Source organism: Mobula birostris, chromosome 10 (genome assembly GCF_030028105.1).
Source record: "Mobula birostris isolate sMobBir1 chromosome 10, sMobBir1.hap1, whole genome shotgun sequence".
Taxonomy (NCBI): Eukaryota; Metazoa; Chordata; class Chondrichthyes; order Myliobatiformes; family Myliobatidae; genus Mobula; species Mobula birostris.
Genome location: NC_092379.1, coordinates 50,808,318 through 50,834,667, shown reverse-complemented (window position 1 = coordinate 50,834,667; position 26,350 = coordinate 50,808,318). Strand labels below are relative to the sequence as shown.

The window sequence follows — 26,350 nt, the reverse complement described above, 5'->3', positions numbered from 1 at the left end:
ATCAGTAGATATTGCAAGCTAAATTCAGTTCTTACTCTTCGGTCGCAATCTCAATCATTGGTGCATTTGGGGAGCCCATTCTCTCCAACTCTACCAACCTAATTTGCAAACGCTGTCCGCGGACCGAAAGCCAAACATCAACAGCAGCGAAACCAATGGCTGCCGCCCGACCCACAATTCACGCGCTCCAGAAACCCTTCTATCTGACACAGGTCCAGTCGCACGCATGCGCACACCTGGGTCGCAGAGCACGCTGGGCCGGGTCAGCGACCAGACCTCCGGCGAGAAGCGGGAAAAATCCCTGGAGTCCCGGTACTAAACGAGAGCGAGGAAGGGCCGGGACTTACCCGGAGCGACGACCCGCGATGCCTCTGGAGTTCGCACTCATATCACACCAGTCGGGAACCACACCTTGGACCCTGGCCGAGCTCCGGCTCTGAGCGACCAACGCCACGCTCCCAATTGTCACCAAGCTTCTGGAATCTTCCTCGGCACGCAGGCGCATTTCTCTGATCCAATTTCCGGTGCTTTAGCGCCCGCTCTCTTCGCCTCCGTCACGCAGGTAAGCCGCTGCCTAGCGCATGGAGATTTCTGGGTAAGTAGGACGCCATTGGATAGCCTCAACTCGTGCTTATGCCAATAGACTAAAACCCTATGATTATTTCCAAGTGGGGAACACGGTACCCAAATTATACACGGCATGCTTCCACGAGCAAAAAAAACGATCATCGTCATTTGTGATAGTAAAGAAGGATCCTAGAAAAAATTCTCCCACTATTTCCTCCAAACATTCCGGGGATCTTCGATGTCCACTTGAGAGAACAAGTAGACATTAAACCCAGCATTCCAACAGTGCACCACCTAGCACACAAAGCACTGGATAATCTCAGCAAGTCAGGCAGCATCCGTGGAAGTCGACGTTTCGGGTTGGAAACTTTCAATCTGGACTGAAGGAAAGAAGGGGAGATAGCCAATCTAAAACATCGGGTGGAGCGAGAGCTGGGAGGTGATAGGTGTATCCAGGTGATGGGAGGATTAGAGTAGAAATGGTGTCAGCGCTGCAGGGGGTGACAAGTGGAAGTGACAAAGGGCTGAAGATGATGGAATCTGGTCAGAGAGGGAGGTGGAGCATGGAAGTGGGGAGGGGAATGATACAGGGTGAAATGGGGCCAGGTGGATTAGGGGAGGAGGGAAACTGGATAAGAGAGTTCCTAGAGGTTTGGGAATTAGGTGTTCAGGTTGCGGACCACCCAGTCAGAATGTGAGGTGGTCTTCTTCTTCTGCTGTTGCACTAGAGCAACTGGCTCGATGTTTGAGCTTGTGGAATTGGCCTTAAAACACACAAGCTTCTGAATCAAAGCTACCCACCAAGTTACAGCTGACCAAAGGATATTAGAATATCATTTCCATATTTCTCTCCTGTACTTACTGGTACTTCTTTTCAATGAATTCTTCAACAGAGTATTCCAGGAGAAGAATTTGCTTCAAACCGAGCATCACAACAGAACCTGACAATCATTCTGCACATCAACACCTGAAGCTTATTGGAGGAGGAATGTTTTCCTCTTCTGTCTCAGGGAAAACATTTCAAACTGTCGTGTCAACGGCAAGGGAGTGAGATTTCCCTTCAGTTGGCAGTGTTCCAGAAGACCAACCTTTCAAACCACACAGAAAGGTCACCTCTGCATTCGCCCCGGGGAGAAAGCAAGCATGTGCTGTGAGTGCAGGAGAGCCAGTGGTCATTGACCAGCCGATTGCAAGAGGTAGTAATCTTTCTTCAAGATAAATATTTCACTGTTAAAAGTCGACTGTTGATGTTGCAAAAGGAGCAATTGCACTGCCTAGTTGGTATCGGATTGGGAAGACGCTGTACCTGATTTATCATTTTGTTTGCGCAGTATTATCTTAGGCCAATGAAACCATTTCCATGTTCCGAATGTGGGAAGAACTTTAAACAATCCAGTGATCTCATAAAACACAAGCGTGTTCACACCGGGGAGAGGCCATTCACCTGCTCCGCGTGTGGGAAAGGATTCACTCAGTCGTCCTCCCTGCTGACGCACCAGCGCGTCCACACTGGGGAGAGGCTGTTCAGCTGCTCCGACTGCGGGAAGAGATTCAGTCGGTCATCTTCCTTACTCACCCACCAGCGAGTCCACACCGGGGAGAGGCCCTTCACCTGCTCTGAGTGCGGGAAGGGATTCACCGAGTCCTCCAGCCTGCTGAGACACCAGCGAGTTCACACCGGGGAGCGGCCTTTCACCTGCTCCGAGTGTGGGAAGAGATTCACCCGGTCATCCAGTCTGATTACACACCAGCGACTTCACAGCAGTGACAGACTGTTCACCTGCTCCAAGTGTGCAAAGCAATTCACGCAGTCGTCCAAGTTAGTGACACACCAGCGAGTTCACACTGGGGAGAGGCTTTTCACCTGCTCCGAGTGCGGCAACGGATTTGATCAGTCATCTCACCTGGTAGCCCACCGGCGAGTCCACAGCGGGGAGAAGCCGTTCATCTGCACTGAGTGCGGGAAGGGCTTCACTTGGTCCTCCAGCCTTCTGAGACACCAGCGAGTTCACACTGGGGAGAGGCCATTCACCTGCTCCGAATGCGGGAAGGGCTTTTCCCAGTCTTCAGACCGCCTGATACACCAGCGGGTTCACACCAGGGAGCAAGTTTAAGTGTAGGTGAGAGGGTCACTGCAGAGGAGGAATCAGTGAAGGAGGGTCTGGTGCACTGTTTAGACTCAATGTGAACAACTCAGTTCGGTGTGCCGAATTCTTCCAGCAGGTGTTGTTGCTGTGAGTTTAAATGCGCTGGATGCAGAATATTTAAACCTGAGCTGCTGCCGGCCCGTGCAGGTTTGGATGCTGCAGTTAATTTCTGTCTTGCTGTAACAGACTGATGTTTCCTGCTCAGGGGTGGACAGTATTGGTGTTGTCCGTCACTGACGTCAGTGTTGCTGGCCTTCCAGATGCTTGCTCACTGGCCTCGATGCCAGCAGACACCCTCCTCTCCCAGCGCTTCAGGCTACACACCAATTTTCCAGCGCTCCTGGATTCCGGAGTGACGGACAGCCTCTGCCTGAGGGAAACCCTGGAATGGACGAGGGCCAGGGGTAGGGGATCAGTTCGTTATTGCATCATAAAACTATTTTATCAAAATAAATCTTTGGATTTTTTGCAACACTGTTATTGGTGCAATCGCCAGCTGAGGTAGATTTACTGATTTAGATCATCATTCAGAAGTTCTACTGTTATTTTATTTTTATTTGGGGATTGCAGCATGGTAGTGCAGTGGTTAGCACAACGCTTTACAGTACAGGCGATGCGGGTTCAATTCCTAACGCTGCCCATAAGGAGTTTGTACGTTCTCCCCGTGACCGCGTGGGTTTCCTCTGGGTGCTCCGGTTTCCTCCCACAGTCCAAAGACGTACCAGTTGGTAGGTTGATTGATCATTGTAAATTGTCCTGTGATTGGCCGATTAAATCGGGGGATTTCTGCGCGGCGTGGCTCGAAGGGCTTACTCCGTGCTGTGTGTCAGTAAATAAACACAGCACCCAACAGGCCCTTCTGCCCCAGCAATTTAATACTAGCCTAATCACAAGACTTGGTGCATTGGCCAAGTGGTTAAGGCGATCGTCCAGTGATCTGAAGGTTGCTAGTTCGAGCCTTGGCCGAGGCAGCGTGTTGTGTCCTTGAGCAAGGTACTTAACCACACACTGCTCTGCGTTAACACCAGTGCCAAGCTGTATGGGTCCTGATGCCCTTCCCTTGGACAACATCGGTGGCATGGAGAGGGGAGACATGCAGCATGGGCAACTGCTGGTCTTCCATACAACCTTGCCCAAGCCTGCGCCCTGGAAACCTTCCAAGGCGCAAATCCATGGTCTCACAAGACTAACGGATGCCTATCAAATAAATCACAAGGCAATTTACAATGACCAATTACCCCACAAACCTGTAGGTCTTTGAATCTGGAGCGTAGGAGGAAACCCATGATGACCATGAAGGAAGCACAAACTTTCTTACAGGGGACGCTGGAATCGAACTCAGAACTTCAGTGCCTGAGCTGTGAAAGCGTCACGCTGACCGCTACACTGCCCTGGCCTATTATTATCAAAGTCGAGTTCATTGTCGCATGCACAAGTATACGTATGCACTCGTACAATGAAAAACTTACTTGCAGCTTCTCCACAGGCACAGAGCATCAGAGACACAACACTTACAAAAAGAATAAACACAATTTGTACACACATTTTACAAGTAAGAGCAAAGATAAGCAAAGCCCATTTTAGTGCAAAGTGACCCAAGTGGTGAGAGTCAAAAAAGCTTATTTTGCAGTTTAACTCTCACACCGACTGTGCGTTATAACAGCTGTCCGGCAGTGCTTGCGCAGTACCAAGCAGAGGCAGAAGTAGTGTTGCTTACCCAGGGTTGTGTTCGGTTCAGATTCAGATTGAGGTTTGCCAGTGTACAGTGGGGTGTGTCATTTGCGTTAGCAGTCCACACGCCTGGAATTGTCGCCTCGCATTCCGGCGCCAGTGTTACCTGCCCCTCATGCTTGGCAGAACAACACGGAAAGCAACAGCAACTAAACAACACACATAAAAGTTGCTGGTGAATGCAGAAGGCCAGGCAGCTTCTCTGGGAAGAGGTACACTCGATGTTTTGGGCCGAGACCCTTCGTCAGGACTAACTGAAGGAAGAGTTAGTAAGAGATTTGAAAGTGGGAGGGGGAGGGGGAGATCCAAAATGATAGGAGAAGACAGGAGGGGGAGGGATGGAGCCAAGAGCTGGACAGCTGATTGGCAAAAGGGATACGAGAGGATCACGGGACAGGAGGCCTAGGGAGAAAGAAAAGGGGGAGGGGGAGAAACCCAGAGGATGGGCAAGGGGTATAGTCGGAGGGACAAAAAGGAGAGAAGAGAAAGAATGTGTGTATATAAATAAATAAATAATGGATGGGGTACAGGGGGAGGTGGGGCATTAGCAGAAGTTAGAGAAGTCAATGTTCATGCCATCAGGTTGGAGGCTACCCAGACGGAATATAAGGTGTTGTTCCTCCAACCTGAGTGTGGCTTCATCTTTACAGTAGAGGAGGCCGTGGATAGACATATCAGAATGGGAGTGGGATATGGAATTAAAATGTGTGGCCACTGGGAGATCCTGCTTTCTCTGGCGGACAGAGCGTAGGCGTTCAGCGAAACGATCCCCCAGTCTACATCGGGTCTCGCCAATATATAGAAGGCCACATCGGGAGCACCGGGCTCAGTATATCACCCCAGCCGACTCACAGGTGAAGTGTCGCCTCACCTGGAAGGACTGTCTGGGGCCCTGAATAGTAGTGAGGGAGGAAATGTAAGGGCATGTGTAGCACTTGTTCAACTTACAAGGATAAGTTCCAGGAGGGAGATTGGTAGGGAGGGATGGGGGTACGAATGGACAAGGGAGTCGCGTAGGGAGCAATCCCTGCGGAAAGCAGAGATGGTGGAGGAAGGGAAGCCCCTTTCTTTAAAAAAACAGGACATCTCTTTCGTCTTGGAATGAAAAGCCTCATCCTGAGAGCAGATGCGGCGGAGACAGAGGAATTGCAAGGAGGGGATAGCATTTTCACAAGAGACAGGGTGAGAAGAGGAATAGTCCAGATAGCTGTGAGAGTCCGTAGGCTCATAGTAGACATCAGTCGATAAGCTGTTTCCAGAGACAGAGACAGAAAGATCTATAAAAGGAAGGGAGGTGTCAGAAATGGGGCAGGTTCCCTTCCTCCACCAACAACTCTGCTCTCAAACGCATCTCTGCCATTTCACGCACATCTGCTCTCACTCCATCCTCCCACCACCCCACTAGGAATAGGGTTCCCCTGGTCCTCACCTACCACCCCACCAGCCTCCAGGTCCAACATATAATTCTCCACAACTTCCGCCACCTCCAGTGGGATCCCAGCACTAAGCACATCTTTCCCTCCCCCCCACTTCTGCTTTCCGCAGGGATCGTTCCCTACACGACTCCCTTGTCCATTCGTCCCCCCCATCCCTCCTGGCACTTATCCTTGTAAGCAGAACAAGTGGTACACATGCCCTTACACTTCCTCCCTTACCACCATTCAGGGCCCCAGACAGTCCTTCCAGGTGAGGCAACACTTCACCTGTGAGTCAGCTGGGGTGATATACTGTGTCCAGTGCTCCCGATGTGGCCTTTTATATATTGGCGAGACCCGATGCAGACTGGGAGATCATTTCACTGAACACCTATGCTCTGCCCGCCAGAGAAAGCAGGATCTCCCAGTGGCTACACATTTTAATTCCACATCCCATTCCCATTCTGACATGTCTATCCACGGCCTCCTCTACTGTAAAGATGAAGCCACACTCAGGTTGGAGGAACAACACCTTATATTCCGTCTGGGTAGCCTCCAACCTGATGGCATGAACATTGACTTCTCTAACTTCCGCTAATGCCCCACCTTCCCCTCATACCCCATCCGTTACTTATTTATATACACACATTCTTTTTCTCTCTCTCATTTTTGTCCCTCTGACTATACCCCTTGCCCATCCTCTGGGTTTTCCACCCCTCCCCCTTTTCTTTCTCCCCGGACCTCCTGTCCTATGATCCTCTCATATCCCCTTTGCCAATCACCTGTCCAGCTCTTGGCTCCATCCCTCCCCCTCCTGTCTTCTCCTATCATTTGGATCTCCCCCTCCCCCTCCCCCTCCCACTTTCAAATCTCTTACTAGTTCTTCTTTCAGTTAGTCCTGACGAAGGGTCTCAGCCTGAAACATCGACTGTACCTCTTCCTAGAGATGCTGTCCAGCCTGCTGCGTTCACCAGCAACTTTCATGTGTGTTGCTTGAAATTCCAGCATCTGCAGATTTTCTCGTGTTTGCGAGCAACTAAGCAAGCCACTTTCCTCCCTCCCTTGCCTGCAAGAAGACTGTCTGATCTGGATGGTGTTGAACTTTGATGGTAGATCAGGCTGCCTTGAGGCAGTGCCTTGTGTAGATGTTATCGTTGGTGAGGAGGGACGTGTCTGGGATGTATTAGGCCGAGTCCACTACTTTCTGCAGCTTCTTAAGTTCCCGTATCTTCGAACTGACTTACCAGACCATGGTACAATCTGTAGTGCATCTACAGAAATTTGTTAGGGTGTTCAGTGACTCGCCAAGTCTCCTTAACCTTCTCAGAAAGGAAGGAGAGAAGTCAGAGTAAGAAGGTGGGGAAGGGGAGGAAGAAGTATGAGGTGGTAGGTGATAGGTGAAACTGGGAGAGGGGAGGGGTGAAGTAAAGAGCTGGGAAAAGAGATAAAGGGTTGAAGGAGGGGGAATCTGGTAGAAGGGAACAGAAGGCCATGAAAGAAAGGGAACAAGGAGGAGTATCAGGGAGACGTGATGGGCAGGTAAGGTGAGAGAGGGAAACAGGAATGGGGAATGGGGGGCAATTATCAGAAGTTCAGGAAATCGATGTTCTTGGCATCACCTACCACCTTGTACTTCCCTCTACCTTCTTACTCTGACTTGTTCTCCTCTTCCTTTCCATTCGGCCTGGAATGTTGTCAGTTTACCCTTTTCCATAGATGCTGCCTGACCTGCTGAGTTCCTCCGACATTCTGTGTGTGCAGCTCTGGATTTCCAGCAAATGTAGATTTTCTCCTGTTTGTGCCTTCTCAGAAAGTATCTATCAATCAGGCTTATTATCAAAATCACTTTGCACCAGATGAAACACATCCTTACGCTATTAAAATGGGAATATTATACTGATTCAATGCATTTCCTCCGTTGCCAGTGGCTTTCAGAATGTAGTGCAAGGTCAGGTGGCTTATGCGGTGAGTGAAAGCATAGTTAAGGTTATTTACCCCACTTGTCAGATCTGAACCGGAAAGACAGGTGATCTGAAATTATTCAATTCAATATTGAGTTCTGGAAGGTGCAGCATGCTCAGAAGATGAGGGGTTGGGCTTCATTGGAGCACTGCGGAAGGACAGAGATGAGAGTGGGAGTTCGATGGAGAACTGAAATGCAAGCTCAGACCCACCTGAACTGCAGATTAATCTGTGGTTGGTTTCTCCAGTAGCTGAAATCTCCATTCACGTTCCTCCCACACTTAAAACCGTGAAACGCTGTTGCCAACATTTGTCAATTAGAGAAAAGAATAAAGAGAGTGTTGGTGACTTCCCCAAAAATCCAGCTGTTCACAGTTTAGTGCCAGGGAACAAGCACCTTCTACTCCCCTTACTCAGGAGGATGGACACTGTTTACCTCAAAAGCCCGGGTTATCTGGGAATTCAGCGAGCTTGGTCAAGAGCGGAATCTGGGAGGAAGGCCTGGGTCCCGATAGTATCAGTGGTAACGTTGGATAGTCCTCCATTTTCCCTGTTTGTTAGGAAGAGTCGCTATGTGGCCACTCCAGTTCTGACTGACCTGGCCCAGCCGGGGACTGAAGCTCGAGTCGTGACGACATCACAAAGGAACCAATCGCAGAGCAGGAGTGTCATAAAGAGAGCCCAAGTCCCGCCCACTTGGACTCCCACATGATTAGATAGCGACACTCACAACACGCTGGAGGAACTCAGCAGGTCGGGCAGCATCCGTGGAAATGATCAGTCAACGTTTCGGGCCGGAACCCTTCGTCAGGACTGTAGAGGGAAGGGGCAGAGGCCCTATAAAGAAGGTGGGGGGAGGGTGGGAAGGAGAAGACTGGTAGGTTCCAGGTGAAAAACCAGTAAGGGGAAAGATAAAGGGGTGGGAGAGGAGAAGCAGGGAGGTGATAGGCAGGAAAGGTGAAGAAAGAATAGGGGAAAACACAATGGGTAGTATAAGGAGGCGGAACCATGAGGGAGGTGATAGGCAGCTGGGGGAGGGGGCTGAGTGACATAGGGATAGGGGAAGGGAGGGGGAGGGAATTACCAGAAGTTGGAGAATTCTATGTTCATACCAAGGGGCTGGAGACTACCCAGACGGTATATGAGGTGTTGCTACTCCAACCTGAGTTTAGCCTCATCATGGCAGTAGAGGAAGCCATGTATGGACATATCCGAATGGGAATGTGAAACAGAGTTGAAGTGGGTGGCAACCAGGAGATCTTGTCTGTTGTGGCGGACGGAGTGGAGGTGCTCGATGAAGTGGTCCCCCAATCTGCGTCGGGTTTCACCGATGTAGAGGAGGCCGCACCGGGAGCACTGGATGCAATAGATGACCCCAACAGACTCACAAGTGAAGTGTTGCCTCACCTGGAAGGGCTGTTTGGGGCCCTGAATAGTGATGAGAGAGGAAGTGTAGGGACAGGTGTAGCACTTACGCTTACAGGGATAAGTGCCGGGTGGGAGATCTGTGGGGAGGGATGTGTGGACCAGGGAGTCGCAGAGGGACCAATCCCTGCGGGAAGTGGAGAGGGGTGGAGAGGGAAAGATGTGCTTAGTGGTGGGGTCCTGTTGAAGGTGGCGGAAGTTGCAGAGGATAATGTGCTGGATCCGGAGGCTGGTGGGGTGGTAGGTGAGGACAAGGGGAACTCTATCCCTGTTGTGGTGGCAGGAGGATGGGGTGAGAGCCAAAGTGCGGGAAATGGAGGAGATGCGGGTGAGGGCATCATTGATGACAGCAGAAGGGAAACCACGATCCTTAAAGAAAGAGGACATTTGAGATGTCCTGGATCGGAAAACCTCATCCTCGGAGCAGATGTGGCAGAGACGGAGGAACTGGGAATAGGGAATGGCATTTTTGCATGTGGCGGGGTGGGAAGAGGTATAGTTGAGGTAGTTATGAGAGTCAGTGGGCTTGTAGAAGATGTCAGTGGACAGTCTGTCTCCAGAGATGGAGACCGAGAGATCGAGAAAGGGGAGAGAAGTGTCTGAGATAGACCAAGTGAATTTGAGGGCTGGGTGGAAGTTAGAAGTAAAGTCAATGAAATTGACGAGCTCAGCATGGGTGCAGGAAGCAGCACCAATGTAGTCATCAATGTATCGAAGGAAAAGTTGAGGAGCAGCACCAGAACAGGTTTGGAGCACAGACTGTTCCACATAACCAACGAAGAGGCAGGCATAGCTAGGGCCCATGCGAGTTCCCATAGCTACACCCTTAGTCTGAAGAAAGTGGGAAGAGCCAAAGGAGAAGTTATTGAGTGTGAGAACCAGTTCCGCCAACCGGAGGAGGGTAGTGATGGTGGGGAACTGGTGAGGTCTATTGTCCAGAAAGTAGTGGAGGGCTTTGAGGCCTTCTTGATGGGGAATGGAGGTGTATAGGGTTTGGACATCCATAGTGAAAATGAAGCGGTCGGGACTGGGGAACTGGAAGTTATTGAAGAGGTGGAGGGCATGGGATGTATCCTGGATGTAGGTGGGGTGGGACTGAACTATGGGTGACAAAAAGGAATCCAGGTAGGTAGGTACAAGTTCAAATGTTCCCAACCGCTGATTAGATGGCCATCCAGTCACAAAAATACCACAGGAAAACAGGCCCTTTGGCCCAGCCAGGCCCTGCTGACCAGCAGCTACACGTCTCTACTCATCCACATTAATTCCGTTGCCATTCTCCCCACATTCCCCCCACACAGATTCTGCAATTCATTTACACAATAGCAGCCAATGAAACATTCAGCTGCACGCCATTGGGATTTGGAGATTCCAGGGTAATCCCGTGCAGGCGCAGGGAGAAGGGGCAAACTCCACATAGACAACAGCTGAGGTTAGGGTTGAAACAGGGTCTACGGCGCTCTGAGACATTGGATGGTGCATCCTACACAATGATACATCAATCTGCTGCGAAACTCCAATGATCCGGCATCCAAAACGTTTGGGACTCCCGGTGTTTCAGCGTTTGGTTTGCACACCAGTCTGGAACCTGAGGCAGGGGTTCAGAGCACAAGCAGGGTGTGGACGGAGGTTGAAGGCCGACAAAGGCAGCCTGTCCTGGGGTTAGAGGACTGTATGTGGGTGGGAGGGAGGAACGGGGCTCAGTTAGCTGTTGTTGCTTTCTCGCTTGGTACGTTCTGCTTTGTTATGTTCTTTGTTGTGCTGCTAAGCATTGTGGACGTGCTATGTTGTCGCTGGAATGTGTGGCTACTCTCGCGGGCAGCCCCAGCGCATCTTTGGGTTAACGCAAACGACACGTTTCTCTGAATGTTTTGATGTACGTGTGACAAGTAAGTAAGTGTGAATCTGAATTGGATTGTAGGCTGGGTATTCTGACCCGGCTATCACTGCGCACAAACAGTGAAAGCTGTCGTGCGGAGCAATGCACAGGAAAGAAGCCAAGTGACGTTGCCCTTTTTCCTGGGAGGGTCTGAGTACAGGAATAAGGGGGCCTTGGAGAGATACCAAGTGGAGTACACGGCCCAGTTTAGTCCTCCCTATCTAGAAAAGAATACCTTTGCCACAGAGAAGACCCCAGGGATTCTGCAGACGCTGGAAATCTTAAGCAACACACATTGGCAGCAGCTGTGGGAGAAAATGAACAGTCGAACGTTCCCAGTCTGCCTGGCCCACTGAGTTCCTCCAGCATTTTGTATGTGTGTGTGTGCGTGGTGCTCGTTGCTACAAAGGGAGAGGTGCAGGCTCCACGGGCTTGTTCCTGCGATGGCGAGTTTGTCCTTCGAGGGAATGTTGAACACAACAAGCCTACATTCCCTAAGGTGTAGACGGATGAGAGTAGATCTATTTGAAGCTTACAGACACCTTGAAATGCACCCCAGAGTGCAGTACAGCTGAGGAGAAGACGGAGTCACAGCCTCAGAATAAGGGGCAAGCCATTTGAGATTCAGCCATGCAGTCCAACTCTGAGTCTGTTGGAGGCCGGAGACTGAAGAAAGCACCCTGTCCGTAAGATCAGAAGAGATAGGAACAGAATTAGGCCATTCTGCCCATCGATTCTGCTCCACCATTTCATCATGGCTGATCCATTTTCCTTCTCAACCCCACTCTCCCCATAATCTTTTCCATCTTGACTAATCAAGAACCTACCAACCTCTGCCTTAGACACACCCAATGACCTGCCCTCCATAGCCGCCTGTGGCAACGAATTCCACAGATTCACCAGGCTCTGGCTAAAGAAATTCCCCCCTGCTCTCCATTCTAAATGGATGCCCTTCTATTCTGAGGCGGTGCCCTCTGGTCCTCGACTCTCCTATTATAGAAAACATCCTCTTCACATCACTAGGCCTTTTGATAAGTTTTAGTGAGATCCCCTGCCCCTCGTTCTTCTAAATTCCAGCAAGTACAGGCCCAGAGCCATGAAATGCTCCTCGTGCTTTAACCCTTCCATTCCCAGAATCGTTCTCATGAACTTCCTCTGGACCCTCTCCAATGCAGCACATCCTTTCTTAGATAACAGGCCTAAGACTACTCACAATACTCCAAGTGAGGCCTCACCAGTGCCTTAAAACCTTAACATTACATCCTTGCTTTTATATTCCAGTCCTTTTGAAATCAATGCTGTCGTTGCCTTTGCCTTCCTCACCACCGACTCAGCCTGCAAGTTAACCTTTGGAGATTCCTGCACGAGGACTCCCAGGTCCCCTTGCACCTTGGATTTTTGAATTTTCTGCACGTTTTCGAAAACAGTTTTACACTTTTGTTACTTCTACCAAAGTGCATCTCCGTACACTTCCCGACACTGTATTCCATCTGCCACTTCTTTGCCCATTCTCCTAACCTGTCCTTCCGCAGGCTCCCTGCTTCCCCACTTATCTTTGTATCGTCCGCAAACTTGGCCACAAAGCCATCAATTCCATCACCCAAATCACTGACATTTAACAGGAAAAGGATCTGTCCCAACACAGACCCCATGTGGGACACCTCTAGTCACCGGCGAATTGAAAGCAGCTGACTTTCTCTGCCATCGATTCCCCCGGTGTAGACTGGGGCGTGTTCATCCTTGTTCCTCTTCCTAAATCAGCACCTAGCTTTCATGGCGCTCTGTGAGTCGGCCACGATAGGAAGGTGGAGCAAGAGTCGATGGGCTGAATGGCCTGATTTTGCTGCTACGTCACATTGTTGCAGTGCCCAATCTCACTCCTGCACACTGACTATCCTCACACCTTTCTCCAGGTGAGTCCCCTGACTGTTCCCATCTAAGCATCAAACACCCCCTCCTCCCACTAGCTCCTCTCCCCATTCCCTCTTGCCCACCACATCTCCCCTTCCCCTTCCTTTCCTATCAGATTACACAATCAGTAGCCCTTTGTTGTCCGGACCTATCGCCTCCTGGCTTCTATCCCCCGCCCCCCACCATTCCGTGCCTCCGCCCTTCCCTCCCCTCCACCAAACTCCATCTGTCCAACAACCCTTCCTCACCTGGATCCCACCGCCCTCTCGTCAGCTCCTGCTGCATCCCACCCTGTCACCTCTCCGCAGTGGCCACCCCCTTCTGCTCGCAGAATCAGAATCAGGTGTACTATCACTGACGTAAGCCGTGAAATTTGTTGTTCTGCGGCAGCAGTATAGTGTGAGACATAAGCATTACTCTCAGTTAGAAAGTAAATAAATGAATAATGAGTTAATGATCTGGATCACTCAGAAATCTGATGGCTGGTGGGCAGGAGGGGGAAGAATCTGTTCTTAAAAGAATTGAGTGGGTCTTCAGGCTCCTGTACCTTACCCCAATGGTCGAGGACGTATCCAGGATGATGAGGGTTGTCAATGATGGATGCTGCCTCTTGAGGGTGTCCTCAATGGTGGGGAGGGTTCTGCCTGACTGACTCTACAGCCTCTGTGATCCTGTGTGTTGGAGATTTGGCACATTGGCCTTTATAAATCACAGCATTAAGTCCAGGAGTTGTGTTGAAGTTGTGTAACACGTTGGTGAGGCTGAATTTGGAACATGGTGTGCAGTTCCAGTCACCTGCCTAAAGGAAAGATATCAATACGATTGAGAGAATACAGGGAAAAACCTACAAGGATGTTGCCAGGACTCGAGGATCTGAGTTATAGGGAAAGGTTGAATAGGTTAGGATTTTATTCCCTGGAGCGTCGGACAGTGAGGGATGATCGTATGGAGGCATACAAAATTAAGAGGAGTACAGAAAGGGTAAACGCATGCAGGTATTTTCCCCTCAGGTTGAGTGAGACTAGAACTAGAGGTCATAGGGTCAGGGTGAAAGGTGAAGCATTTAAGGGGAACCTGAGGGGGAACTTTTACACTCAGCATGTGGAATGAGTGGATGCAGATTTGAGTGCAAGTGTGAGAGAAGTTTGGACAGGTGCATGGATGACGTATGGAAGGCGATAGATCTAGCCATAAGACCAGGCTGGCACAGACTAGATGGGCCAAAAGGCCTGTTCCTGAGCTGTAATACTCTATAGCTCTACTCCATAACTGTAATGTAACTAGTCAGAATACTCTCTGCTACAAATCTATACCAGGCAATAGACCAAATCTGCTCTAACACCAAATGAAGTAGAGCTGCTGATGTGCTTTCTTTGCCTCAATGCATTGGGACCAGGACTGATCCTCTGAGGTGCTGACAACTAGGAACGTGAACTCTCCCAGCCAGGATGTAGAATCCCGACCCAAAATATCAACTGCCATGTCCCTCCTCGGGTGCTGACTAGTCTACCGATTATCTGCAGCAACACGTTTTTTTTCTGTACCCAAAGCAAGCCCATTCTGGATTGGGTCCTGTGACTCGTGTCATTCTGCAGGGATCCATACAGGTGCCTCTGTGACTCGGGTGAAAACGTGGATGGGTGGGTTTGCAGACAGTACAAGGATTGGTGGTGGTGTGGATGGTGTAGAAGGACGTATGTAACAGGATACAGATCAGTTGCAGATATGGGTGCAGAAATTATGGATTAAATTTAACCCAGCGAGATTAAATGTAAAAGGGAAGTACACTGCTACAGGATCCAACAGAGTTGATGTACGGAAAATTATTGGGGTCCAAGTCGGAAGTGGCTACGCAGGTCGATAAGGTGGTAAAGAAGTGGACTCCTTTATTCGTCAAAGCACTGAATCCCAAGAGTCAGGAATTGATTACATAAAATAACAGGTTAGGTCACATCTGGAATACTACATTCAATTCTGGTTGCCCATTGTAGAAAGAATGTGGAGACTTTGGAGAGGGCGCAGAAGAGGCTTACCGGGATGGTGCCTGCATTCAATGGCATATGGTCCAAGGAGAAGATAGATAAACGTGTGTTGTTTTCTCAAAGGCCCTGGGAGGGGTGTGATGGGGAGACCTAATAGAAGTTTATAAAAATTCTTCGAGGTTTGGTCACGTCAAGGTTATTGTCGTACAAGTGTGTACCGGTGCAATGAAAACTTACCTGCAGGGGCATCACAAGCACATGGCATCAGATAAGCAGCATTCTCAAGAAAAACATACATTAAACATAAACTATACACAATTTTTGCAGAAGTAAAGAGCAGAGAGGCAGTATCTTTTTCCCCCAGAGTTGTACTGTCTAATACTAGCAGGCATTCATTTAAAGTGAGAAGGAGGTGTGCAGGGCAAGTTCTCTTTTGCACAGAGAGGGCCGAGTGCCTGGCATGTGCTGACAGAAGTACAAGTGGAGGCAAATATGAGAGAGGAATGAATTTGTTGTCCTGCGGCAGCGATGCAGAGACATAAAAACCTATAAATTACAAAATCAAATGAATAGTGTTCATGGACCATTCAGATGTCTGACAGTGGATGGGGAGAAAACAGTTCTTAATCACTGATCATGCTCCTGTACCTCCTCCCCGAGAAGAGGACATAGATAAATAGATAGACAGACATACTTTATTGATCCCGAGGGAAACTGGGTTTCGTTACAGCTGCACCAACCAAGAGTAGAGCATAAATATAGCAATACAAAAACCACAAACAATCAAACAACAATATGCAAACTATGCCAGATGGAAGTAAGTCCAGGACCAGGCTCGGGGTGTCTGACCGTCCACGGGAGGAGCTGCAAAGTTCGACGGCCACAGGCAGGAACAACCTCCCATGACGCCCAGTGTTGTATCTCGGTGGAATATGGCCGGAGTTCAACAGCAAAAAGTTCAATATCTGGTCCACAAACACGTTCCTCGATCGTAATATGACCAGGATTGCACCATCCGTTGTTAACCAGAACAGCAAGCCCCCAACTCCTTTACGCTTACTGCTCTCAGTGCACTTCCAGTCAGCCCATGTCCTGGATGGTGACGGTCCTTAATAATGGATACCATCTTCTTGACACACTGCATCTTGAAGATGTCCTCAGTCTTGGGGGGGTTTGAGCCTGTGATGGAGCTGGCTGAGACTCCAATCCTCTGCAGCTTTTTTGCGATCCTATGTATTGGAGCCTTTGTGCCAGCTGTGGAAGTGGTCAGAACGCTCTTCACAGTACATCTATAGACAATTGCTAAGACAGTGGATATAGCCCAGTTCATCACGGGTAAAGCCCTCCCCACCGTTGAGCACACCTGCACGAAGCGTTGTCACAGGAAAGCCACATCCATCATCAATGGCCCCGACCACCCAGGACACGCTCTCTTCTCTCTGCTTCCATTGGGAAGAAGGTACAGCAGCCTCATGACTCACACCACCAGCTTCAGGAACGGTTACTGCCCCTCAACCATCCGGCTTTCGAACCAAAGGAGATAACTTCCCTCAACTTCCCTTGCCCCATTATTGAAATGTTCCCACAGCCAATGGACTCCCTGTCAAGGACTCTTCATCTCATGTTCTCGATATTTATTGCTGATTTATTTATTATTATTTCTTTCTTTTTGTATTTGCAGTTTGTTGTCTATTGCCCACTGGTTGAACTCCCAAGTTGGTGCAATCTTTCATTAATTCTATTATGGTTATTATTCTATAGATTTATTGAGTATGCCCACAAGAAAATGAATCTCCTCAGGGTAGGATGTAGTGACATATATGTACTTAGATAATAAATTTACTTTGATCCTTGACATACCAAATCTCCTCAAATTCCTAATGAAGTAAAACCACCAGTGTGCTTTCAGCGATGTATTGGAACCAGGATAGATCCTCCGAGATGCTGACCCCAGGAACTTCAAGCTGCTCGCTCTTCCCACTGCTGACACCTCGATGACACCTGGTATGTGTTCTCCCGACTTCCCCTTTCTGAAGGGTAATCAATTCCTTCGTCTTGCTGATGTTGTGTGTGATGCTGTTGTTGTGACACCACTCAACTAACTGATCGGTCTCGCTCCTGTGTCCCTCCTCGTCTGAGATTCAGCCAACAGCAGTTACGTCTTCAGCAGTTTTATAGACAGCATTTGAGCTGCACCTAGCCACACAGTCACGAGCATATAGAGAGTGGAGCAGCAGGCGCAGAACACATTCTTTGGGTGTTGGCTGTTCAGGAACAGTTATTACCCCTCAACCATCAGGCTCCTGAACTGCACTCACCCCATCACTGAACTGTTCCCACAACTGATGGACTCACCTTCAAGGACACTTCATCTTGTGTTCTCAACATTTATTGTTAATTAATTAATTATTATTATTATTAATTTTCTTTTTGTATTTGTACAGTTTGCTGTCTTTTTCACAATTGGTGTTTGCTCCATCTCTGTTGGGTACGGTCTTTCATTGATTCTTTTGTGTTCCTTTGTGCTTTCTTGCCCACAAGAAAATGAATCTCAAAGTGACATATATGTACTTCAATAAGAAACTTACTTTGAATTTGGAACTTTGTCAGCGAGGAGAAGATGTTTTACCAATTGAAGTTCTGCAGTTACTACTGAGATATCAATCCCAGAGCTGAACGATTGCTGTTGAGGTCACCATCATCGTTTGGTACAGGAATTGCAAGGCATCTGACCACAAGTCACTACAAAGGATTGTGAAAATGACTGAGGGGCTCATTGGGGTCTCTCTTCCATCCGTCAGAGATATTTAACAGGAGCGCTGCATACACAGGGCCCTGAGCATTATCAAGGACCTATCCCAACTGTCCAACAATCTCTTTGACCCTCTACCATCAGGCAGGATTTACCGTAGAATTAAGACAAGAACTGTTAGGATGGGGAACAGCTTTCTCCTGTTGTCTGTAAGACTACTCCCTGCCACCACCCAGGTCTGCCAGTAGCATTAAATAGTCAGAATCAGGTTTATTATCACCAGCATGTGACGTGAAATCTGTTTACTTAGCAGCAGCAGTTCAATGCAATACATGATAATATTGAAAGGAATAAATCAATTACAGTAAATATATGTATGTGTGTATATTGAATAGATTAAAAATAGTGCAAAAGCAGAGGAACTATATAGTGAGGTAGTGTTCATGGGTTCAATGTCCATTTAGGAATCGGATGGCAGACGGGAAGAAACTGTTCCTGAATCGCTGAGTGTGTGCTTTCAGGCTCCTGTACCTCCTTCCTGAAGGTAACAATGAGAAGTGGACATGCCCTGGGTGATGGGGGGTCCTTCACGACGCCTTCCTGTGGCACCACTCCTTGAAGATGTCTTGGGTACTATGGAGGCTGGTACCCAAGATGAAGCTGACTAATTTTACAACTTTCTGCTACTTCATTTGGTCCTGTGCAGTACCACACCACACCACACCCCACCCCTTATACCAGACAGTGATGCAGCCAATCAGAATGCTGTCCATGGTGCAGTTGTAGAAGTTTTCAATTGCTTTAACCAAGGCAAATCTCTTCAAACTCTGAATGAAATAAAGGCACTATCTTGCCTTCTTTATAGCTGCATCGTTATATTGGGACCAGGTTAGATCCTCAGAGATACAGTTTACTTTTTAATTTATTATTTGTTCATTTATTTCTGGTAATATAACTTTTTGTGCTATGTGTGTGTTATATGCGGGAGGAGCGAGAGCAGCGCGCCGCGCGTGCGCAGCCCTCCGGTGAAAAATGACATCATATCCGTTAAATAGGGGCCGTGGACAATTCTGATTTGATGGAGACAGACGTGAAAGCACTGAGGAACGTCTGGAGAAATTTCTGAAATACCAGTTCGCAGCTGTTGGTACTGCGTGGTTGGGAATCTTCCGGAGGGAAGGCCTCAAAATCCCCGGCTTTGCCTGCTGTTGGCGACCGAGATTGAGGTCAAATCGTTCGGACAGAGATGGCGTTCAGTACTTGGTGTCGGAAAGCTGATCAGCGCTCGAAGTTTTCGGATGACTCAGAGTCGGACCGTGGTCGGCATGGCAGGGAGAGTTTTTCTTCCTTCTCCTGTCTGCGTGAGATGTGGGACATTTGAGAGACTTTGAACTTTTTACTGTGCTCATGGATTTCTTCATCAAGTTATGGTATTGTTGCACTGTTGTAACTATATGTTGTAATTATGTGGTTTTGTTAGTTTTTTCAGTCTTGGTCTGTCCTGTGTTTTGTGATATCACACCGGAGGAAATATTGTATTATTTCTTAATGCATGCATTACTAAATGACAATAAAAGAGGACTGCGTGTCCTCATAATCTAATACTGTATATATATAGTGTCGCACACCTTAGCCCAGAGGAACATAGTCTCATTGTCTGCAGGAGACTGAGGTCCTTTATCATCTGCCAGATGATGCTGAGGATGTTCTACAAGTCTGTGGTGGCTAGTGTTATCATGTTTGCTGTGGTGTGCTGGGGCAGCAGGCTGAGGGTAGCAGACACCAACAGAATCAACAAACTCATTCGTAATGCCAGTGATGTTGTGGGTATAATGTACTGGTTGGGCACAGGAGTACATTCAGCCAGAGACTCATTCCACCGAGATGCAACACAGAGCGTCATAGGAAGTCATTCCTGCCTGTGGCCATCAAACTTTACAACTCCTCCCTTGGAGGGTCAGACACCCTGAGCCAATAGGCTGGTCCTGGACTTATTTCCTGGCATAATTTACATATTACTATTTAACTATTTATGGTTTTATTACTATTTATTATTTATGGTGCAACTGTAACGAAAACCAATTTCCCCCGGGATCAATAAAGTATGACTATGACTACATTGTCTACGGCTGAATAACAATGAGCTGAACTTGAACTTGTGGGTTCATTTTCCCTGCCATTAAAACAGCTGGAATTCAAGAGTTTGATTCCATTTCGAATCTACATCACAGCTGCTCTAAACACACTGTGCTGGATTTTACCTGCAGCCCCTTTCAGAACGCACAAGCGCTCAACCACTTAAACAGCCATTAACGTGGAATGGAAGTTGGGAAAAGCTCAGGTCAGAGATGAAAGCCGGATTTGAGCCCCTCCACGTCGTTGCACCAGTCTGTGTAGAGCCAGCCCGGGTAACACCAGGGAATCACCTCCGGAGTGCTGAACCTGGTCAGAGCCGGCGTAGGGATCTGTAACCACAGTCATGTTGACTGGGAATGTGGGGCAAAGGTCGGGAGACACGAGGAGGAAGAGAAAAGGTCGGGAGACACGGGAAGGAAGAGAAAAGGTCGGGAGACACGGGAAGGAAGGGCAAAGGTTGGGAGCACGGGAAGGAAGGACAAGAGCCTCCCTTCATTGATTAACTGTAAATACTTCAATTATTTGTAATTTTCTCATGTGTTAACTTAAGGGGTGTATATTTAATTCAAAGTAAATTTATTATGAAAGTATATGTCACCATATACTACCCTGAGATTCATTTTCTTGCAGGCATTCACAGTAGAATGAAGAAATACAATAGAATCAATGAAAAACCACACACAAAGACTGATAAACATCCACTGTGCAAATGAAGACAAATTGTGCAAATACTGTACAATAAATAGATCACTAAATAGTTCTGACAACATGAGTTGTAAATGCCTCGAAAGTGAGTCTGTAGATTGTGGAATCAGTTCAGGGTTTGGGTGAGTGAAGTTATCCCCTCTGGTTCAGGAGCCTGATGGTTGACGGGTAATAACTGTTCCTGAACCTGGTGGGGTGGGACCTAAGGCTCCTGTACCTCCTTCCCGGTGACAGCAGTGAGGAGAGAGCATGGCTTGGTTGGTGGGGATTCCTGATAATGGATGCTGCTTTCTTGTGGAAATGCATCATGTAGATGAGCTCAGTGGTGGGGAGGGCTTTTCCTATGATGGACTGGGCTGTGTCCACCACTTTTTGTAAGCATTTGTGGAGGAAAATAAGCATCCCAGCACAGCAAAAATTAATTTCATTTCCACTTTCTACAAATAAAACTATGAACTGAATTGCATTTACATCCTTCACATACACGAGTAAAAATCTTTATGTTACGTCTCTGTCTAAATGTGCAATGTGTGATCATAGTAATTTTATAATAATTTATAATAAATAGAACAGTCAATGTAATATAGAGTACACTCAAATCAGTGTGAATTAATCAGTCTGATGGCCTGGTGGAAGAAGCTGTCCTGGAGCCTGTTGGTCCTGGATTTAATGCTGCGGTACCATTTCCCGGATGGTAGCAACTGGAACAGTTTGTGGTTGGGGTGACTTGGGTCCCCAGTGATCCTGCAGGCCCTTTGTACACACCTGTCCTTGTAAATGTCCTGAATCATGGGAAGTTCACAACTACAGATGTGCTGGGCTGTCCACCCCACTCTCTGCAGAGTCTTGCGATTGAGGGAGGTACGGTTCCCATACCAGGCAGTGATGCAGCCAGTCAGGATGCTCTCAGTTGTGCCCCTGTAGAAAGTTCTTAGGATTTGGGGGCCCATACCAAACGTCCTCAACCGTCTGAGGTGAAAGAGGAGCCGTTGTGCCTTTTTCACCACACAGCTGGTGTGTACAGACCACGTGAGATCCTCGGTGATGTGGGTGTCGAGGAACTTGAAGCTGTTTACCCTCTCAACCCCAGATCCATTGATATCAATAGGAGTTAGCCCATCTCCATTCTTCCTGTAATCCACAACCAGCTCCTTGGTTTTTGCAACATTGAGGGAGAGGTCGTTTTCTTGACACCACTGTGTCACAGAGATGATTTGTTCTAAAGTGCTTTATTCTTATGAGCTTCTTTTAGTATCATTTATTTGATTGTACAACTAACCCTGACAAGTTGGAGCCAATCATTCAGATTCAGATTTATTTATCACATGTGCAAAAGTCTTTGGCACATAGGACACCCTAACTATATAAGACTTTTGCATTTGTCAATGTGGAGCGGAGAGGGAGTCTGTAAATCCGATGGGAGTAAAGGACGTTGGGAATGGCGAGGACAGAGCACTGCGGGAGGGGTGTGGGACAGGTGGCAGAGAAGGAGTGCCAGAGGCAGGTGCAAACACACCCAGCCCTGAGAGACCAGGCAAGGTCATCTGATTCCAAACAATTAGTTTATTGATCATTACAGAATGTCCCTCTGGTGCTTCCCGCTCCCTCCCCTCTCCCTTTCCCTTTTCCCAACCATGATTCCCCTCTCCCTGCCCCCTTCTACTCTCAGTCCACAATAGACACCCACATCAGAATCAGCTTTATTGTCACTCACATATGTCGTGAAATTTTATTCCTCTTGGCAGCAGTACAGAATTGAGAGCTACAGAGTAGGAGTTTGAAGAGATTTGGTATGTCAACAAATGCACTTAAAAACTTCCGTCGTAGGTATATATATGTACTGTATATGGGTAGGGTGCCCAAGACTTTTGCACAGTACTGTATTTGTCAATGTGGAGCGGCGAGTGAGTCTGTAAATCCGATGGGAGTAAAGGACGTTGGGAATGGGGAGGACGGAGCACTGCGGGAGGGGTGTGGGACAGGTGGCGGAGAAGGAGTGCCAGGGGCAGGTACAGACACACCCAGCCCTGAGACAGCAGGCAACGTCACTTCATTCCAATCAATTGGTTTATTAACCATTACTGAATCTCTCTTTGGTGCTTCCCGCTTCCTTCCTCTTTTCCCAACCATGCCCCCCTTCCCACTCTCAGTTCACCTTGGCAGACCCATATCAGAATCAGGTTTATCATCACTCACATACATCATGAAATTTGTTTTTTTTTGTGTGTGACAGTACAGTGCAATACATAAAATTACCATGGTTCTGTGCAAAAGTCTTTTCATTAACAGCTGGCTTAAGATGGTGCTGGTTAAGCCCAGTGATTACTTACTGGTGGCAAACAAACCGAAGAATACTACTAAATACTTTATTACCAGCACTTCCTCTTGTAAAATTTATGGTAAACAATCACCGCAAACAATGGAGAGTCGAGCAAAGGCGAGGTTGAGTCAAACATTGGAGTGTACGGCTGCGAGGCGAGGTCGAGGCAAAATTGGGGTGAGGTCGAGGAAAGCTGGGGTGAGCAGAGTAGAGTGGAGGAGAGGCAGATTCGAGGCCCATCCTCCTAAACCGAGAGCCTGACTGATCTAAACTCCAGGCTGATTTGGAAAGATCAGGTACAGGCCGAAGTGTGGCGGCGAGTTCCAGGCCCAGAGCATGTTGATGCGACAAGGCCCGGGTCCTGGTGTAAAGAATGACCCGATGCTTGGACGGTTTGAACGCTGGGCCAGATAGATTGAAAAGGCAGAGGGTCGGGCCAGTTCTGCTCACTGCTCTATGGTGTCCCTTTAGAACAGTGATGATGAGGAATTTTTTTTTCACCGTGAGGGAGGTGAATCTGTGGAACTGGAAACCACAGAGGGCTTTGGAGGCCGAGTCCTGTGGATATGTATAAGGCAGAGATTGATAAGTATTGATTAGTGAGGGGGGTTAAGGGTTACAGAGAGAAGGTGGGAGAATGGGGTTAAAAAACTAGCCGTGATTGAAAGGCAGGGCAGAATGGCCCAATTCTGTTCTTATACCTCCTTTCTGGTCATGGCCAATCATGACCTCCTTGGAGACTGCTTCAAGTGCTTGAGAGGCTCTTCACACAGGGCTGGGCTCCTCAACGTTTACAGGCACCAGGACTCTGCCTGATGGGAGGCTGGGAGAGGGGAGTGGGGTTTGTGGAGAAGAGACGATGCCCACGGTGGGAGTGATCTTTGATTATGCTGGCAGCTTCACCAACCAGAAGGAAGATGAAGTCCACAGAGGAGGTGGGTGTTCATGATGTGGTGACCTGACTCCACTGCTCCCAAATGTTGCAGAGCAGACACCACACCAAGCCGATATGCATCCAGACAAGACGCTTTCTAAGGGGCATCAATGCAAACTGAGAAGGGTCAATGTGGTCCTGCTGAATTCCCTTAGCCTCCTGAGGAAGAGGAGACACTGGTGTCCTTTCTTGGCCAGGCGTCTACATGCTTGGACTAGGACAGACTATTGGTGATGTTCATTCTTAGGAACTCGAAGCACTCAACCACTTCCACTTCAAGTTCAAGTTTATTCTCATTCAAGCATACACACGTACCGTGCCTCCGGGGCCAAAGTGCAAACCACAGTGCACTTGATAGTCGCCAAGCAATTGGTACTAGAACGTACAATCATCACAGTGATATTTGATTCTGCGCTTCACACTCCCTGGATTACAAATATTAAAAATATTAAAATTAGTTAAAATCAATAGAAAAATGGGAAGTAAGGTAGTACAAAAAAACCGAGAGGTAGGTCCGGATATTTGGAGGGTACGGCCCAGATCCGGGTCCGGATCCGTTCAGCAGTCTTATCACAGTTGGAAAGAAGCTGTTCCCAAATCTGGCCGTATGAGTCTTCAAGCTCCTGAGCCTTCTCCCGGAGGGAAGAGGGACGAAAAGTCTGTTGGCTGGGTGGGTCGTGTCCTTATAGTCACACACTGCACATATAGTTACAATAAATCACAATAAGATCACAAAATAATATTAGCACAAGTCCCAGAGTGATTCCTGTAGATTGATGGTGCATGGAATGTTGTCCTGGGGCCATGTTTCTGTAAGAATAAGCCCACAGCATTTCCTCATCTCACTCTGGGTCAGCTGCAGACAAAGGTAATGCAGTTTGTTTTCCAGCGAGCAAACACTGGAGAGCATTACTGATGGGAGAGCCGGCCTGCAGGTGTTATTAGCACAGATTCCAGCACTTGGCACTTCCTCCCTGGGTGGCTGTAACAGGCGATGCCACGGTATGAGGGCCTGGTCCATGCAATAACCCAAGGCGAAACAGCTCCTTGATGCACCTTCGATGTAAACCACGCCGCCCCACTTCCTGAAGTCACTTTTGTTTTTCTGACCTTGAGGGAAAGATTGTTGAAATGTTACCATGTTGCCAGTCTCTCCATCTCCTTCCTGTACTCCACGTTCAATACCTTCACCTCATGTCACAACCTTCTCAGAGACAAAATTCATCTTTCTACCCATATTAAATAGTGGCCCCCTTATTCTAAAACTACACCCCTTAGGTCTAGATTGCCCCAGCAAGGAAAGCACTGTCTCAGCGTTTTCTTCAGAATCAAGTGTGCTTCCAAAAGATCACATCTCTTTCTTTTTAACTTCAGTGAGTCTGGGCTAAACTACTCAATCTTTCTTCATACAAAAACCCTACCTTCCAAGAGTGGGCTCAGTGAAGCTTCTTTGCTGTTCCTCCGTGCCAGTATATTGTCTCGGAAGTACAGTGAGATGAAATCACCATAATCGTCCACGTGAAGTCTCACCAGAACCCTGTAGTGTTGCATCAAAGCATCCCTTACACTTCACACCCCTTCCAATAAAGGCCAGCCTTCAAGCCGGAAGAGATTGCCTGCATTAAACGGCCTGAGATAAAGGGAGAGGTTGGCTACGTTGGATCTTTATTTCCTGGAGAATGCGAGGTTGAGGGATATGATAAAATGGACAGCCACAGGCTTTTCCCCAGCGTGGAAAGATACAGGATGAGAGGGGGCAGATTGGAAAGAGGTGACTTACTGTACACACCGGGGATCTGATTGAAACATGTAAGATTATTAAGGGATTGGACACGCTGGAGGCAGGAAGCATGTTCCCGCTGATGAGTAAATCCAGAACCAGTTTAAGAATAAGGGGTAGGCCATTTAGAACGGATTTGAGGAAAAACTTTTTCACCCAGAGAGTGGTGGATATGTGGAATGCTCTGCCACAGAAGGCAGTGGAGGCCAAGTCTCTGGATGCTTTCAAGAAAGAGAGGGATAGAGCTCTTAAAGATAGTGGGGAGAAGGCAGGAACTGGATACTGATTGTGGATGATCAGCCATGATCACAGTGAATGGCGGTGCTGGCTCGAAGGGCCGAATGGCCTACTCCTGCACCTATTGTCTACTGTCTTTTGAGTACCTGGAAAGAATTAGAATTAGAATTTGTATTTCTTACATCCATCTCACAACGAGTTTCCAGAGGAAGTGGTCGAGGCAAACACAATTTCAAAGTTTAAGTGGCACCTGGACAGGTACACAGAGGGGAAGAGCCGAAGGCAAGCAGCTGGAATTAGCAGGAGGTGCTGTGGCCGGAATGGACCAATCGGGCCAAAGGGCCTGTTTCTGTGCTGTATTGCTCTAGAACCTTCCCAAATCACTTGCCGTACCTGAATGCTCACCTTTCGTGTTCCACGAAGGAGGAACCCAGATCTCCATGCACTCCCATCATTTAGAAATAACT

General features: G+C 48.2%; 1 protein-coding gene across 1 annotated transcript in view; it reads left to right on the top strand.

Annotated features, from left to right (window-relative positions):
- Nucleotides 1-267: 267 nt before the first annotated feature.
- Nucleotides 268-26,350, top strand: part of LOC140204033 (uncharacterized) — a 119,817-nt gene continuing 93,734 nt past the window's right edge. The window contains exons 1-2 of the mRNA XM_072270283.1: nt 268-562; nt 1,461-2,675. Coding sequence (XP_072126384.1) covers nt 1,914-2,675 — 762 coding nt within the window. The 5' untranslated portion in view covers nt 268-562; nt 1,461-1,913. The remainder of the gene's footprint in view (nt 563-1,460; nt 2,676-26,350) is intronic.